This window comes from Dipodomys ordii, unplaced genomic scaffold, assembly GCF_000151885.1.
Source record: "Dipodomys ordii isolate 6190 unplaced genomic scaffold, Dord_2.0 Scaffold113, whole genome shotgun sequence".
NCBI classification, from domain to species: Eukaryota; Metazoa; Chordata; class Mammalia; order Rodentia; family Heteromyidae; genus Dipodomys; species Dipodomys ordii.
Window position 1 is genome coordinate 3867481 of NW_012267329.1, and position 18446 is coordinate 3885926.

At 39.3% G+C, this 18446-nt stretch overlaps 2 protein-coding genes across 3 annotated transcripts in view; both read left to right on the forward strand.

Moving 5' to 3' along the window:
• Nucleotides 1-8738, forward strand: part of Tmem9b (TMEM9 domain family, member B) — an 18501-nt gene extending 9763 nt beyond the window's left edge. For both annotated transcript variants that reach the window (XM_013028781.1, XM_013028780.1), the window contains exons 4-5: nucleotides 3240-3374; nucleotides 7550-8738. In XM_013028781.1, the coding sequence (XP_012884235.1) occupies nucleotides 3240-3374; nucleotides 7550-7705 (291 nt within the window). In that variant the 3' untranslated portion in view covers nucleotides 7706-8738. The remainder of the gene's footprint in view (nucleotides 1-3239; nucleotides 3375-7549) is intronic.
• A 6373-nt stretch (nucleotides 8739-15111) lies between these two features.
• Nucleotides 15112-15654, forward strand: Ascl3 (achaete-scute family bHLH transcription factor 3). The gene has a single exon (XM_013028782.1). The coding sequence runs from the start codon at nucleotides 15112-15114 to the stop codon at nucleotides 15652-15654; it is 543 nt and encodes a 180-aa protein (XP_012884236.1).
• Nucleotides 15655-18446: the final 2792 nt, after the last annotated feature.

Here is an 18446-nt window from a genome sequence, read left to right on the forward strand (position 1 = left end):
TCACTTTTCTTAATGTTGTAGGATATAAACTTAATTCTTGACTGCCTTCTCTTCACCTCCTCTTCACCTTCTCCTTTCCCCTTGACCATACCCTACCCCTTTCAAGTACCCCATGTGTTTATTTTGTTGAACTTTGACTTTGCCTTTCTAAAGAATTATTCTACTTAAGTTCTCCCTTGAATCTACTATATGTCAGTTAGTATGTTTGTATGCTGGTCAACGAAGATAAGAGTCTCTCAGACTTTTCTGCCCAGGATGGCTTTGAACTACTCGTCTAAGATCTAAGCCTGAGTAGCTAGAGTTATAGACATGAGCTACTAGCACTTAGCTTTTCTCCATAAATATTTCATATGCTACTTCCCATTCCTTTTCTCAAAAAAGGGCTTGGTGGTAGATCTTGGGTCTTAGGAGTCACAAAAGATTTCTTTTCTGGGGCTGGGAAGGTGGCTCAGTGGTAGAGCACTTGCCTTGCATGCCTGAGGCCCTGGGTTCGATTCCTCAGCACCACATAAGCAAAAAGAAAAAAGCCAGAAGTGGTGCTATGGCTCAAGTGGTAGAGCACTAGCCTTGAGCTGAAGAGCTGAGGGACAGTGCCCAGGCCCAGAGTTCAGGCCCCATGACTGGACCTCACCCCCCCAAAAAAAAAGAAAAGAAAACCCTATATACTTATGGGGGCTGGGAAGGTAGCTCAGTGGTAGAGTGCATGCCTTGCAAGCCTGAGGCCCTGGGTTTGATTCCTTAGCACCACATAAGCAAAAAGAAAAAAGCTGGAAGTGGCGCTGTGGCTCCAGTGGTAGAGCACTAGCTTTGAGCTGAAGAGCTGAGGGACAGCGCCCAGACCCAGAGTTCAGGCCCCATGACCAGAAAAAAAAAAAAAAAGATTTCTTTTCTGATTGATCTTGCAGGAAAGCTCCTGTTTCAATAGGGTGTGGTACTGAAGAGAAATCTTCACTGTATTTGAGTTATTTTGTTTGTTTTTGTAGTTATTTTTAGTGTAGGAGATAGAACCCAGGGACTATATGTTCTAGACAATATTCTACCACTGAGTTACAAACCCAGCCCTTATATTTCATTTTTAAACAGATTTTGAATGTATATGTGTGTGTGTGTCTGTGTGTGTGAGTACTAGGACTTGAACTCAAGACTGTGTTCTCGCTCAGCTTCTTTGCTCAAGGCTGAGCCATTCTACCAGTTGAGCCACACCTCCAGTCCAACTTTTTTGCTAGTTAATTGGAGATAATGTTTCTCAGATTTTTCTTCACTGTGTGGCTTCAAATCAAGATCCTCAGATCTCATCTTTCTGAGTAGCTAAGATTACAAGTGTGATCCATCAGCAGCTGGCTTAAGAGATTTTTGGATGTGTAATAATATACCCTAAAATTTATATTCACCAAAATTCACTCAGTTTAGGTCTATAGTTCTACAAATAAATTTAAAAGAACTTTAGCCAGACATAATTATACACACCTGTCACCCTTGCACTTGCGAGGCTGAAGCAGGAAGATTATGAGTTTGAGACTAGCCTGTGCTACAACAAAGCAATTTTTCTAAATCTGTTTGTTTTTGTTGGTGGTAGTGGTGGTGCTTGGTTTGAACTTAGAGCCTTGTGCTTGGTAAACAGGTACTAGACTTCTGGACATACCTCCAACCCATTTATTTATTTATTTATTTATTTTTAATTTTATGAGGGCTCTGAGCACTATCCTTGAGCTTTATTTGCTCAAGGCTAGCACTCTACCACTTGAGCCACAGCGCCACTTTAGTAAAGCTTTTTCTCTTTATGTGGTGCTGAGGAATCCAAGCCAGGGCTTCATGCATGCTGGGCAAGCACTCTACCACTAGGCCACATTCCCAGCCTCCAGCACTTTTAATGACTTAAGATTTTAATTCCTGCCCAGGCATGTGCCTATTTTAGGCTTTTTGTCATAGCTTGGATAACAAGTATATGCCATCACAGCTAGCTATGGCTTAGGAAGGGGATCTCTCCATCTTTTCTGCCTGGGCTGGCCTTGAACTGTAATCCTCACATTTTCAGCTTCCCAAGCAGCTAGAATTAGAGCTGAGAGCCAGCAATACGTGACTTTTCCATGTTTTGTTTTTAGATAGGGTGTAGTGCTCTTTGCCCTAGGCTGTACATGATCCTCCTAACCTTTTTTAACTGGGATTGTAGGCTTGAACTACCGTGCCTCATTTGTTTGTTCAGAGGTCTTGCTTTTTGTCTGGCTGGCCTTGAGCTGCAGTACTCCCCATCTCTGCCTCCTGAGTAGAGCTGGGATTACAGGCTAAAATTCAATTTTAAAAGAAATTGGATTAAAATTAAGTTTCAAGCTGTCGAAATAGTCCCTAGTTTCAAACAATCCCTATTTCATTTTGTTTGTATACATCCGAACATTTCATATAAATGGAAGATTGATGTGATCAGTGACTGGCTTCTTTTACTTGGCATAATATTTTTTTTTAATTTTAATCTATGTTATAGCATGTATCACTACTTCATTTTATTAATAAATAGTATTCCATTATATGAATATCTATCAGTTGATGACTACTTGGATTGTTTCCAGATTTATTTTGATTAATACTGGCCTGATTATCTGCATGCACATTTTTGTGTAGATAAGTTTCCCTTTCTCTTAGAATGGTAAGTTTATGTTTAATTGTTCAACAGTCAGCCAGAGTATTTTCCAAAGTGGTTGTACCATTTTACCAGCAGTGTCTGAGGGCTCTGTTTCTTCATTTACATGCCAGCAATTTATTGTGTGGTTTGTTACTGTCTGTTATCCTAATGTAATACTTTTAGTTAACGTATGAGCTAAAATATCACAAGAGCTGGCCTGAAAACTGTTTTTTGCAGCCCCAAGTTGATCTACAGGAGTAGACTGTTGCAGTTCACTTGAATTGCATTTTGATTAGCATCCAGAGTGCTACTGAATCTAGAATACTGTTCAACAGAAATACGAAGTGCTGTACTGGCACTGGTAACAGAGGATTAGCAATAAGTAGAGATGGAGCCTTGAAGACTCATAAGAAGATACCAAACTATTAGTGAAAGACCAAAGTATTAGTCTCTCACTAATACTTTGGTGAAAAGTTGAATTTCTTATATTAGAATATGGTTGATACAGAAATATCCTATATGTTTAATAGATAAATCATTCTCCACTGTGGCTTTATTCTTATACAAGATTGTGATTTCTTGGCTTGAACAGAGCTGCAACTTTACTTTTAATTTCTTTAAGGTTACCATTATAATTTACCTTTCCATTTTGGGACTCCTACTTCTGTATATGGTGTATCTTACCCTGATTGAGCCCATACTGAAGAGACGCCTCTTTGGACACTCACAGTTGATACAGAGTGATGACGATGTTGGGGTAAGTTCCCAGCCTGCCCTTGCTGCTGAAAAGTCATCAATGTGGAATTTGGAAGTGATGTTCCTTGGTGATGGTGCTGTGTCAAACTTTGCCCTGTTTATATTGAGAAAAGCATCTAAGGTAGTTTTTCCCCCAATCTCTTGTCCTGAACATCTTTCCTATAATAGTACCTAGTGCTGTGGAAGGCAAAGAGGGTTTACTGACCATGGCTTTCTTTCCTTATTATGTTTTCCTATTTTCCTCTAGATCCTCCTCTTATCTTTTTTTTTTTTTTTTTGGTCCGGTCGTGGGGCCTGAACTCTGGGCCTGGCCTCAGCTCTTCAGCTCAAGACTAGCACTCTACCACTTGAGCCACAGCGCCACTTCCGGCTTTTTTCTTTTTGCTTATGTGGTGCTGAGGAATCAAACCCAGGGCCTCATGCATGCAAGGCAAGAGCTCTACCATTGAGCCACCTTCCAGCCCCCCTCCTCTTTAAAACACATTTATCTTTGTACATATAGTTATGTAAATTGCTGTTGTCTTTCTTGTTGTTGTTTTAACATTACTTCATTTTAAAATGTCTGGAAATGGACATACTCCACAAGCTTGTCATTTAATATACATTAAGATTTATATTGTTAGTTTTGTCATTATTCCTTTTGGAATTATATCTCAATTTTCCATTTTATTATATATAATTATTGTCTATATTTTTCTTTTGAATTTTTTTCTTAGACTTTATTCTTGAATAAATTCACTATAGTGAATGAATTCACTATAGCTTTAAAAAAATCCATTGTAAAAGCCAAACTCAGAGCAAGCTTGCCAACTAATCAAAAGTCCTTTTACTCTAGAATGCCTTTGTAAACTATTAGGAAAAATGGGAAAGGAGAAGAGATCCTTTCCAAAGATAGCTTTAGTTATAACTACAAATCACTGATCAATGCTGTATTGTCTCCTGAATATCAATTATGCATATTTAACTTACTTGAGCAAGATTTAACTTTTTAAAGTTTTGTAAAGAACTTTTATACATGGAGAAAGCTAAGACAAGAGATTATATATCAGAAGTATTAGAGCCTTAAATACTATTTGCTTATGTGCTAATTTTCATAAGTCAGGGTTCTCAAACTTAACAACTACATATAATTTAGGAATGGATAACTTTTAGTTGTCTTCCTAATTGTAAGATATTCAGCAGCATCCCTGACCTGTATCCAGTAATATCAGATGATTTATGCCACTAGATTGCCATCTGAGTCATGTTACCATCACTGTCAAATGTTACTATGTAGGGGACAAAGACACTTCCAATTGAGAACTATTGACATGAAAACTTTGTGCATCAAAAGCTTCATAAACTATTTTCATTATTGTCATATAGATTGGGAGTCTAACTTTACCTACATACTTTATAACATCACATATCTATTGCTGATTTCAGAAATAGGCAATGTTAACATAGCACACACAGCACAAAAGAAAAAGATATACAGATGTATACAGGGAACACATGTAGGACAGGCATTTGATTGATAGGGTCAAGTACTCAGTAGCTATTTTGCCCACTAGCGGTTAATTCTTCCTGCACATTGACCATTTGGGAACACTGTGGCCTGGATATTTGTTAAACTGATTGTAGGCAGAGAAAGGTTTTTGTGGTGCAATTCTATACAAAAAGAAGCGAAATTTAAATTCCTACAGTTGTTGCTTATTTAAAATATGAGTTCATCATTACTTATGTCCTTTTTATAAGGCTCTTTTAAACCATTTTTTGTTTTCTATACTTCATTTTTGCTGTCTTTTTAGTGTAGAACATCTAAAGGCAAATAAAAACACAAATAGTTAAAAATTAAGCTCATTGCTAATAGTCATAGTATTTACTGTATCATATAACCATGACACATCATTACTATTATCAAAAGCATTACTTTAAACATGTTTTGTGTTCATTGAAATGTTATCAGGTGTAAAAAGAACAAACATCTAAAAAGGGTAAATCTCTATTTGCATTCTCCCAGCACCCAAGACCATGAGCAGCTAGTTCAATCTTGTTCCAGTAGGTGGAGAACAGACCAAGAGGATTAACTGGTTTGTTTAGTCTTTGGAACTTGTTCCTTAAGATATTTTTCTCCTCTTTAAGAGTAGATGACAGGACTATGAAACTGAGGGGTGCTCTGCAGATAAAGTACATCCTTTTTCTCATTATTGTTTATATCAAAATAAATCAATGGTATTAATATTTTATATACAAGTTTATTGGAGCACTATATTCCTATAGTGTTATTTTAATCTACCTGAATAAAATCTGTGTGCTCAGAAGATGCCAGGTCAAGGTTAGGCAAGCTGAGTTTTAGTATTTGTGCTCATTTTGTTAAATGACTTTGGGTTAGTTTACTACCTTCTGGGAAATCAAGTCATCCTACAGCTTTAGCCTTCTGCCTCTCTACCTTCTTTCTTTGAACATTTTGGACTTCATGGGGTATTATGTATTGTTTCATTTGTAAAGTTGAAAATAAAAAGTAATGGGATTTTCACAAGCCATTACCTAAGAAGTATAAAGTTGAGAACATTTTATTAAGAAGGAAGAAAAGATTCTTTATAGAAAGCCCTTTGAAAACAAGTTGGGGTTGTATATAGAGTTACATGGTCATGTATACCATATGCTGCCTCCTGTCATGTATGATAAGAGCTTTTTTGCACATGCATGGCAGAACAATGTTTCTTTCCTGGAGATAAAGCTTAGTTTTAGTGTTGGAACATGTGGGAACTTTGCTAATCTGGAGTACAGGAAAAAGAGATCAAGGGAAAGACAAAACAAAAAACAATCAATTACTATTGAATGCTTTTTGTCATTTAGGCAGCTGTGTTTATATCTTATTCTTAGATGGATTAGTATGGTGGTTTCCTATGTAATGACCACAAACATCCAGGTATGCTAGTTTACTTTGACTAGGAGAGATTAGTTTATCCGGATCTCAGAATAACCTTTCAGTAACCTCTTTCCTAAGATCGTACTTTACAGTGAAACCATCATTATTCAGTAATAAAGATTCGAGTCTTTGTTGAACAGAGATGCTGATGTGAGTCATTCTTTACTTTCCTTAGTAACAGGGTAATTGTAGCATTTGAGCTCTGTCTCTTTTCATTGAAGATTGGAGAAGGGAGAAAACAAGACAACCCTTGGAAACTAGTTAGTTTAATATTTGTGGGGTTGGTATGGGGAGAGATTAAAACCAACCAAGATAAACCCTCTCAATTCATCTGCTATGCTAAATGTGGCCCCAGGCTGAAAAGTAAACAATTCTAGTATGTCAGAAAATTAAAAGACAGATCTTTCTGCTGCCACAGATTATAGTGTTGATTAATAGGAAAAACCTTACTTCTTGTAGCATGAAGACATTAATATGCAAATATGTTTTGGTTTGGTTTGGTTTTTTTGGTCGGTTGTGAGGCTTGAACTCTGGAGTCCCCTGAGCTCTTCAGCTCAAGGCGAGCGCTCTACCCCTTGAGCCACAGCGCCACTTCAACTTTTTTTGAGACAGTATCTCAGCATTCTCTTTTCTGTGCCTTCCCAGTGCTTGGACACAGGCATTCATCACCACACTGGACTGGTGTGGTGGTGCATGCCTATAAGGCAGGAAGATTACATGTTTAAGGATGTATGTAGCAAGACCCTGTCTCCAAAAAAAGGAAGATCTCTCTTTAGCACAAATGAACACTGACCACTGCTCTTGTCTTGGTCTCTGCTTCTTTTTTTTTTTTTTTTTTTTGTCAGTCATGGGGCTTGAACTCTGGGCCTGAGCGCTGTCCCTCAGCTCTTCAGCTCAAGGCTAGTGCTCTACCACTTGAGCACAGCACCACTTCCAGTTTTTTCACAGACTTTCCTGTCCGGGCTGGCTTTGAACCATGATCCTCAGATCTCAGCCTCCTGAGTAGCTAGGATTACAGGCGTGAGCCACCAGCACTTGGCAGGCGGGTCTCTGCTTCTTAAGGGTGACCCATGGACATTTTTTACCCAAAACTCCCTTGTTGCTTGTTTCTTGAATCAACCTATTTCAATAGTTGAGTAGCTAGGAGTGCTTAGTCACATGGATGCTTTGTTTGAAAAGTTTGCCTGTTCCTGTGCTTAGCTAGCAGCTGTTTTGTATGTCTGTATATCACTGTCTCTGATGCTTTCTATCCGGATTTTCAGGATCATCAGCCTTTTGCAAATGCCCATGATGTGCTTGCCCGCTCCCGCAGTCGAGCCAATGTTCTGAACAAGGTAGAATATGCCCAGCAGCGTTGGAAGCTTCAAGTTCAAGAACAGCGAAAATCTGTCTTTGACCGACATGTTGTCCTCAGCTAATTGGGAATAAAAGTCAAAGTGACCAGAAAAAAAAATGGGCTGACAATTGGAAAGAATTGAGATTCCTGGGTTTTGTTATAATGACCTGTTGATTTCACCAACTCTTGCTGGAAGACTCAAAATTGAAAGCAAAAATATGCTTAGTATTTTTTTTCTCATTAATGTATTAATGAAGACATTTTTAAAAGCACACAGTTCAAAGTCAGTCTATAAATCTTTTCCTACTTGTGACTTTTACTAATAAAACTAAATCTGCCTGTAAATTATCTTGAAGTCCATTATCTGAAACAAGCACTCTCTTTTTCACCACATAGTTTTAACTTGATATTCAAGATATTTTTCAGGGTTGGGTTTGCTTTTTTATTTTTTTTTTTGGTGTGTGTTATTGTTGTTGTTTTTTTTTGTGGCAGAAGGAGAGATGCGTGGAAAGTGCTTGATGAAACTTTCTTAAGTCACTTTACTAAACTTTTGTAAATAGTTCGTACCTTCTGTTTTCAAAGTCATTGGTAATGTTCCAATGTAGCCAACCTCATCAAAGCACTGACTTGCTCATTTGACTTTTGCACTGACTATATTATCTAGGTATCTGGTTGGCCTATGGCTGCATTTCGTGGTAAACTGGATCTGAAATGCCTGGTGGCTCTTCACAAAATGCAGATTTTCTTCATGTACTGCGATGTCTGATGCAATGCATCCCAGGACAAACTGGCCATTTGCTAGTTTACTTTAATGACTAAACATAGTCTTGGTGTGTGTGGTCTTCCTCATCTTCTAGTATCTTAAGGACTTGGATGCTTGCAATAAAGAAATTTCCTCTTGAATCCAAGCCTCCCTGGGTTGATGACATACTCATATTGGTCAGCATTTCCAGTCGTGTTGAACGGCAGCTGTTTGAACTCTCGCGTGCAGCTTTGAACTAGGACTGGGGTTTGGTTGCCTCTCTGAAAAGCATAACAATTATTGGATAACTGGGTTTTTTTCTTCCTATATGTCCTTTTTGGAATGTAACAATAAAAATAATTTTTGAAACACATATTAATGTGTCCATGTACTCAAGCTTTTTCTTTTCCTTTTTCAATATGATGAGCTTGAAGATACAAAGACATTTGTACTCTGTTGTGAGATTCATTTATACTGAATTACCTGTGTGAGCATGTTTAGAGAGGAAAGAAAAGAATGTATGGGTTCAGACCAACCGCTCTCTAAAAAGTATACAAGCCAGGTGCACATGCCTGCAATCGCAGTTATTCAGGAGGCTGAGACTAAGGATCACAGTTTGAAGCCACTCCAAGCAGGAATATCTGTGTAACTCTTTATCTCCAATAAACTACCAAAAAAGCCAGAAGTGGCGCTGTGGCTCAAGTGGTAGAGTGCTAGCCTTGAGGAAAAGAAGCTCAGGGACAATGCCCACACCCTGAATTCAGGCTGGAAGCTCAGGGACAATGCCCATGGCCCGAATTCAGGCTCTACGACCAGCACAAATATAAAATTTAAAAAGTAAATTATACAGATGTTGTGGTAAACTGAGAGATTTAAAATTCCTAAAGGAGCCATGCGCAGGTGGCTCACGCCTGTAATCCTAAGCTACCCAGGAGGCTGAGATCTGAGAATGGTGGTTCAAAGCCAGTGTGAGACTCTTATCTCCAATTAACCACCAGAAAACCAGAAGTGGTGGCTCAAGTGGTAGAAAGCTCGCCTTGAACTGAAGAGCTCAGGGACAGCACCCAGGCCCAGAGTTCAAGCCCCATGACCAACAACAACAAAAACTAAAAGAGCATTTGTCCTACAAAGTTCTTGACAAAAATTGTATTGCAGCCTAGCACTTATGGCTCATGCCTATAATCCTAGATGTTTAGGAGGCTGAGATCTGAAGATGGCAGTTCAAAGCTAGCCTGGACAGAAAAATCCATGAGACTTATATCCAGTTAACCAGCAAAAAGCCAGAAGTGGAGGTGTGGCTCAAATGGTAGAGTGCTATCCTTGAGCAAGAAAGCTCACAGACAGTGCCCAGGCCCAGAATTTGAGTCTCAGGACCAGTGTACACACATGTGCTTGCTCATACACACACACACACACACACACAATTGCAATTAAATTCATAAGGATAATGTTTAGGAACTGCTAATGGTTTTGTTGCTTCATTTAAAACAAAAAATGGAGTTTTTCAACATCCACAAACATACTAAAATTGGTTACATTGTTAGTATTAAAATGTAGGCTTATGCCTGGCTCAGCTTCTCAGGAAGCTGAGATCTGAGGATCAAGGTTCAAAGCCAGTGCAGGCAGGAAAGTCTGTGAGACTCTTATCTCCAATAAACCACCAGAAAACTGGAAGTGGTGCTGTGGCTCAAGTGGTAGAACCTTGAGCTGAATTGCTGAGGGACAGTGCCTAAGCCCAGTGTCCAAGCCCCACAACCCACCAAAAAAAAAAAAATCCAAAAAACAAAATTTAGGCTGCACATAGTTATGCACACATATAATCATACCATTCAGGAGGATGAGATAGGACCACAAGTTCAAGGCCTGTCTGGGCTATGTAACAAGCTCAAGGCCAGCCTGCATAATATCACTGTCTCAAAGGAAAAAGTCAACCATGATCAAGTAAATATATCCTAGACATGAAAAACTAATTGAACATTTGAAAATAATACCATCAGTGAGAATTTTAAATAAGATGTAAGTCAAAGCACTAGTGGCCCATGCTGTAATCCTAGCTATTCAAGAGGCTGAGATCTGAGGATCAGGAAAGACGTGAGACATCAGTTAACCAGTAAAAAGCTAGAAGTGTACCTGTGAGCTCAAGTGGTAGTGTTAGCTCAAGTCAAAAAGGTAAGGGACAGCACCCAGGGTCTGAATTCAAGCATCAGTATCAGCACACACACAAGAAATAATGAAGGCTGGGGCTGGGAAGGTGGCTCAGTGGTAGAGCGCTTGCCTTGCATGCCTGAAGCCCTGGGTTCGATTCCTCAGCACCACATAAGCAAAAAGAAAAAAGCCGGAAGTGTCACTGTGGCTCAAGTGGTAGAGCGCTAGCCTTGAGCTGAAGAGCTGAGGGACAGTGCCCAGGCCCAGAGTTCAGGCCCCACGACTGGACCCAAACAAAAAGAAAGAATGAAGATTCAAGTTCTTACTGACTTTTTTTAAAGTTCTGGCCTTAATCTCTTATCTATCTAAAAGACTATTGACAGTATTTACATATTGATATTATTAAAATACCTTAAGTTTTATTTTTACATAAAACTATAACCCAAATGAATTGAGCATTCTTTAAACAAAAGAATGTGTTACAAGTACCTAGTTTTGTAAGCAAACCTTTCTCTCTAGTATTGTTATGGGTTGTCATATCTATGTATTAGAAGAAAAAAAGCTAAGCCAGAACCAAGCAGCTCTGTTTAACTGTAAGCTACTTTGCATATTGTTATTAAATGACCACTTATAAATCAGGTTAAATCTGACTCAGCTCCAAATAGAGCACCTTGAACGACAAAACGCAGGTAAGAGACACTTCAGAGGGGCCCAGAGGGGAGAGTAGGGAACATGATTTTTAAAGAAAATCCATAGGCATAGTTGACAAAGGATAAATTTATCATCAACCTGATTACTATGTAGATATCAGTTACTGCCCATAGAAAGTACAGATTTACTGGCGATTAAATGGTTTAGAGGAGTGGGAAATGTTTTGGTTAAACCTTAGCAACTTATCATAACCTTATGGGGGTGGGGAAAGAGGTTTTTTTAAACTTCCCAGCTCTTAACATTCCATAATTAAATTATATGTGCAGCAGTAGCATTTTGTTTTGTTTTGTTTTGTTTTACATGCCAGATATAGTTTTTAATGAAAGTTTTTTATGAAAGTTAAAGTTTTTATGCTCAGTAGAGCATCAAGAATTTCTTAGGATTTTATCATTAAGACCTCATTATTTCCCAGAAGAGCTCAAAAACAGAAACCTAAGATTTTTCCCAAGACAGCATGTTTGTTAGCATTCCGTGCATCTGTAACCACAAAGTGCAGTACTGGCTATCTGTGTTACTTCGTTCTAAAATAAATGTGTACTCAATTCTTACACAAACACTTCCAAGTTCCATAATACTTACTTCCCATCTTGATTCTCTTTATCACTGTATTTTTTTTCATCCTTTTTTTTTTTTTCTTTTTTGGTCAGTCATGGGGCTTGAACTCTGGGCTTAGGTGCTGTCCCTGTGCTTTTCAGCGCAAGGTGAGCCCTTTACCACTCAAGCCACAGTGCCACTTCCGGTTTTTTCTGTTGGTTTATTGGAGATAAGAGTCTCCTGCCCAGGCTGGCTTTGAACCTCGATCCTCATATCTCAAGCCTCCTGAGTAGCTAGGATTATAGCCACCGGTGCCTGGCTTTTTTTTCATTCTTTTACTCTGTTTTGTTGTTGTTGTTTGAGCAAAAGGTGATCGTATTTAAATGCTATTAATATTGGTTGGTTGGACTTATTGGAAATGTCCATTAGAAAAAGCTTCTTATTAATGTGTTTCCAGGGACAAGATACTGAGTTATGTAAATATCTTGTTAAAACCTGGAAACGGAAAATCACTGTGGCATATAAAAATTGTTCGAGGTTCATCTAGATCAAGATGTGAGATACTATTTAAAGTATTTTTCTGGGTAAAGCTAATACCTAAAATAGTTAATTCACATAACTGACTTTCATGACATCTGCTTTACTTTTGGGGAAATTGTTGTACTTCCTTAATGCTGACTTGTCAGCTGTAAGCAAATACAAGGCCATTGGAAGCAGTACACTGATGCAGGCTGCATACACTTGTCCTCATTTTGCAGTTGCTGCAAAATCTTCTCTGCTAGATTTCTTGGCTTAGTGAATTTCTCCTAACTAGTTTTTCTCACAACTCTTTTTTTCTTTGTGATAGAATGATTTCTGGAGATTTTTGACATATTATTTTGGGTAGTTGGGTCAGGAATTGGAATTCTTCATTTCCTGTTGCTCTGGTTTTATTTTTAATTGAGTCTATTCCACTTATCCTTTCCCATCATCTTTTCAAAAGCCTTTCCTGGCATTGACTCCTTTTCCAGTGGATTTTACTGTGACTTATTAAAACCTTTCCTACTCCAAACTTGGATCCTCCACCCACTGCAGTCCTCTCTGTTTCCACAGTTTCTTATCTTTTCAGAAGCCATATCCAGACTTTTTCATAAAAGTTAGAAAACACTTGAGTTCTGGAAGCTTCTCCTCCCATTATGTAGTGCAGCCCTCGGAGTTGTTCCTGTGCTCTGGTTATCTAATCTGGATCTTATTTGTAAGTGGTAGCACTGCTTTGGAGGCCTTTATTTTGCCTTTTTCTTTGAATAGGTCTGTCACTGGGCACTACTTCTCCCCCCAAGAGTGAACAGAAAGCTATATATCCTTGTTTTATGGAGGTCCATAAATTTCAAGTTGCTTTTGCTTTTCTATTTTAGCTGTGTTCTTCAGATTTCAACAAATGTGCTTTACATAGATCAATGTATTGATTCTCCACAGTTAGGAAATATATAAAGCTATTTTCTATAAGCACAGAGAAAGGGAGACTGTACAAGTACTCATTTATGAATAAAGAGGAAAATGTGCCTGGTGCATCAACCGTGTATGTGTGTGTGTGCATGCGTATTTCTGGAGGTAGTGGGGATTGAACACAAGGCCTCATGCTTACTAGACAAGTAAGTACTCTACTGCTTGACACTCCAGTCCAAGATGGTTGGTTTTTCTACTGTTGTTTTCATTTAATTTTCACAGTCATTCTACTGAATAGTTACTATCTTAAGTGGGCATAGGAAACAGCTGAGTCTCAGAGAGGTTAACAAGTTTGCTTAGGAACACAAAGCAAAGGAAAAGTAAAACTAAGGTATATACCCAAAAGTATTTGAAAGGAGAAAAAAATACTGTTTCTGTATGATACCGCTTTACCTTCTACTTAACTAAACTCTGATGCCCTAAAAAATTTATTGTGGCCACTTTATTACTGTTAAAAGGTAAAAAAGGGTTGGGGTTGAAAAATGCAATGGGGTGGGGGCTGTAGATCCATGGTAAAGTACCTGCCTACTTACGATGCACAAGGTTCTCCAATCCAGAGAGAGAAAAAGACAGAAGGGGGAGGGGGTGGAGACCTATTCAGAAAGAGGGAATATGTTGGTTGTGGAACCTCTTGGGTACAATATTTTAGCCTTATATTCCCAGGAGCAGGGTGAGAGGAAATACACTAAACCCTAAATGTAGCTCACCATGTTACCCAATATATTTAAAATTCTATGGAAGTAAAAACTTCACTGTTTTCTTTTTTTTAATTTTTTTTATTGTGAAAATACCATACAGAGGGGTTACAATTACATGGGCAAGGTAACTTCACTGTTTTCAATGTATTCTCACCTAAAGGAATTGTATAGTGAACATTTAGCAACTGAGTCCTACTGGACATAGTGGTACATTCTTGTAATCCCAGCAGTCAAGAGGAGGAGGAGGTAGGAGACTCAAAAGTTCAAGGCCACTGTGGGTCACATAGTGATACCCTGACTAAATAATAAAAATAAATACAATTCCTTTCTTATTTTTATTACCCCGGCATGTCAGATATTACTTAAGAAAGCTATGCTTCTGAAGTCACATTAACTAGCTCATCGTTTGCCCCATAATTTGAGCATTGTGGAGTTTTAGTATTTCCCAACTTTAGTTATTTGCATATACCTTCATTATCATCTGTATATCTGTGTAGTGTCTGAACTATTACTTACTTGTTATTTTTCTTTAAGCAATTCACATTCTTCACTCAAATAGATTTAGTTTGAAATAGAACTTGACATCACTATTGTAACTTCACAATAAATAGAAGTTCATATTAGATACTAATTACACAACATTGCTTATTGTCCAAGGAGGATTATGAAGGCATTCCATTGATGTGGAAGATGTACCAGACTAAGGCTATACTTTGTAGTTATGAGGAATGAAAGACACCTGGAAGGGGAAGAACTTTCTCACAGGTGATTTGATACCATTTAGTGCTGATTATGTGTACCTCAGGAATTGTGATTCCCACCTGTAATCCAAGCACTCAGGAGGCTGAGGCCGGAGAATCATGAGTTCAGGGTCAGCCTGAACATCATGGGCCACAGAGTAAAACTTTGTCTTAGAAACAAATATATATATATATATATATATATATATATACTTATAAATGTGTATACATATATACATATATGTATTGTGTATATGTTGCCTCTGTATCTGTCTATCTATCTATCTGATCTATTGCTTTTCCAAAGGAGCTCACAAACTAATTACTAAAGCAGAAATTTTAAAATACTGATCTCCAGAAAGTAGATGCCTTCTCTCTTTTGAATTGGCAAAGTTAATACATTTGGTTACATTTCTAGGTTAAAGAGGAAACAATGGACAATAGAAGCTACTTGAATCCGCCAGACAAACTTTCTGTCTTCTCCGAATCTGCCCATTTGCCACTGTCCAGATCCTTCTATCTGGACCCTATGGTCACGCTCCATCTCTATCCTGAGGCCCAGGGGCCATCACCTTACTCTGAAGAGTTGCCATTACTGCCTTTCTCCAGTGACTCCCTGATCATGGAAAATTATTGTGACCCCTGCCCTTTCCCTTTCCCAATACCTTATCCAAATTACAGAAGGTGTGAGTACTCCTACGGGCCTGCCTTTATCCGGAAAAGGAATGAGCGGGAAAGACAGCGGGTCAAGTGTGTCAATGAAGGCTACGCCCAGCTCCGACATCACCTGCCAGAGGAGTATTTGGAGAAACGACTCAGCAAAGTGGAAACCCTCCGGGCTGCAATCAAGTACATTAACTACCTGCAGTCTCTCCTCTACACTGATGAAGCGGAGACAAAGAATCACCCTGGGGCTGGCTCTTCTCTAATGGCCACCTCCAGCTGCCACACTGACCCTCTTTTTAGAATCATTTGAGTCAGCTTTTCCAAGCCTAAACAAGTAATTTCACAAAATGGGGTCTCTTTCAGCATGATGCAGTAGCTTCTTCGAAATGGAATTTCTGTATAGGCAGAGAGTAACTCCAGGGCTAAGCTTGGCTTGTTACTACATACCTGGGTTTCAGATGTCCTAAGTATGTTACATATGCTTGGGGAAATGCTTTTCTCATTTCTTTACAATGTATTATTGTAGCACATATTAATTGTCCAATGTGAAGGATTTCATTGCCATAGTTCCACGCATGTATCTAATATACTGTAATGCTACTGCTTCTTTCTTTCCACAATTCTAAGGGAGGGGGAGTTTCAGGGATCTCTGTACCTCATCCTCCCCTTAAGCCCTGGGTCCGAGTCTGAGCTGTGACAAGCTCTCTTGAAAGCATGGGAAGTGTGGTGAGCAGAGTTTGAGGTGCGTTTGGCATGACAGTGCTAAGCAATCAAAATGAACCTTGCTTGATTTATCAATATTTGGGGGATTTTATTTGTGTGGGGTTAGCAAGAAGTCATAGTGAGAAAGCATCTCAGTGAAAGCAAAAGTGTATAAACCCTGTCATTTGAAATGATCTTTTTCCTGCATGCTGACTTCCTAAGATAGCTGACCATGGGAACCCTGGAATCCAATCGCCTCAGGCGGCGGCATCACTCTCCTACTCCTCTGTGTCTTGGCTCTTCACTCACAAAACTGATAATAAAAACAACTCCCCGTGTGTTTGTTTTGAGGATTAACTGTGCCTGACACTGCATGAGTATTCATAACCATTCATTTTTCATATCATTGTTGTCTTTATCTTTTGTTGTTGTTGGTGGTGGTGGTAGGACTTGAGTTCTGGGCCTGGGCGCTGTCTCTCAGCATTCCAGTTCAAGGCGAGCGCTCTACCACTTGTGCCACAGCGCCACTTCCGGTTTTCTGGTGGTTTTATTGGAGATAAGAGTCTCACAGACTTTCCTGCCCGGGCTGGGTTTGAACAGCAATCCTCAGATCTCAGCCTCCTGAGTAGCTAGGATTACAGGCCTGAGCCACTGGTGCCCAGCTGTTGTCTTTATCTCATGCGTGCGTAGCTTTGCCATGCTCTATTTTCTCTAGGCCAGGGGCAACTTCCAGTTTTCAGGCTTTTCCTTTGCCCCAGAAAGCAGAGTCCCTGCCTCACATCTTGGGAGTCAGCCTTCTGTTCCATGGCTAGCTTCAGCTCTTGCTTCTCCGGTAACTCCCAAGGCCCATCTCTCACCAGGACCAGTCAGAACTTCCTTTGCCCTGTGGGCAACTATCATGTTTCTGTGAAGTGTCTTTGCCAACTTCCTCCCCAGCCATCCTCAGCCATTACTTGTATATGAGATATATATATATATATATATATATGTGCATATATATATATATGTGCATATATATATGTGCATATATATATGATCTTTTATGATTCCTATCTTGTTATCTTTATACTCATTACATACCTATCTGTCATCTAGTAGATGGATACCAACCTTACTCATTCTAGATCCCCCATGGCTGCAAAAGCCCCAACTCAGGTAGGTGTCAGTGATTTTTTTGTTGCTATTTTTCTTTTTTCTTTTTCTTTTTGTCGGTCATGGGGTTGAACTCAGGGCCTGGGCACTGTCCCTGAGCTCTTTTTCTCAAGGCTAGCATTCTACCGCTTTGGGCTACCGCTCCACTTCCAGTTTTTGAGTGGTTAATTGGAAAAAAACAGGGACTGTTCGGCTTGGGCTGGCTTCAAACCATGATCCTCAGATCTCAGCCTATTTTTCTATTCCATTTTTTACATTGTGTGTCTAGATTATTGTTAACCATCTCCCTCTGGCACTATTCTCTGATGTGCTCTCTCTCAATTTTTTATTTTTACTTTTTGTCAGTCCTGGAGCTTAAACTCAGGGTCTAGGCACTGTCCCTTAGGCTCCAGGCCAGCACTCTACCACTTGAACCACAGCATCACTTCTGGCACACTCTCTCTCTCCCTCCTTCCCTCCCTCTCTCTCTCCCTCCTCTCCTGTTTCTCCCCTCTCTATATCTTTCCTTCTTTCCTAACATCTATTTTGGGCACTACTGAGGTTTGAACTTAAGGCTTGTGCTTGCTGATAGGTGCTCTATGACTTGAGCCTTGATGCTTTATCTTAAGTTATTTCATATCACTGTGTTTCCAAATGCCTATTATTTCCTTTGGACTGCCATGTTGTTTAAATGTTCATACTTAAATTTTCTAAGCACTGTATCCTATCTCAAGTATTTGCATTTTGATTTTCCCAAGACACCCATTCTCCCCCACCTCCCTGCAAAAAAAAAATAGTAATCCTAGTCTTGCAAATGCATACTTCTTTCTTTGCTCTTGCTAAACTCCTACCTAACCTGAAGTGCTCTCCTTTCTCCCCCCCCCCCACACTACCATTGGAACCCCACTGTCTTATTCAGCAAGCCTTCTCCTGCCATCAGTCTTTATTAGTCTTTCTAGGCTCTAACTCTAATAACTCAGTCTTGAAAGTGTATAGGCCTAGGCCACAATCATTCTTCTAGCAACAAAATAATGTTCTATGAAAGCAATATCACTTGAAGATGTGTTTCACTGCAAGTAAAGGAACCCAATCCAACTTGGCATAAACAATGAAAGAAAAGTGTTAGCTCATGCAACTGAGAATTTAACACTATTACCAACAACTAGTTTTCTTTTTTTTTTTTTGGTCCGGTTGTGGGGCCTGAACTCTGGGCCTGGGCGCTGTCCCTCAGCTCTTCAGCTCAAGGCTAGCACTCTACCACTTGAGCCA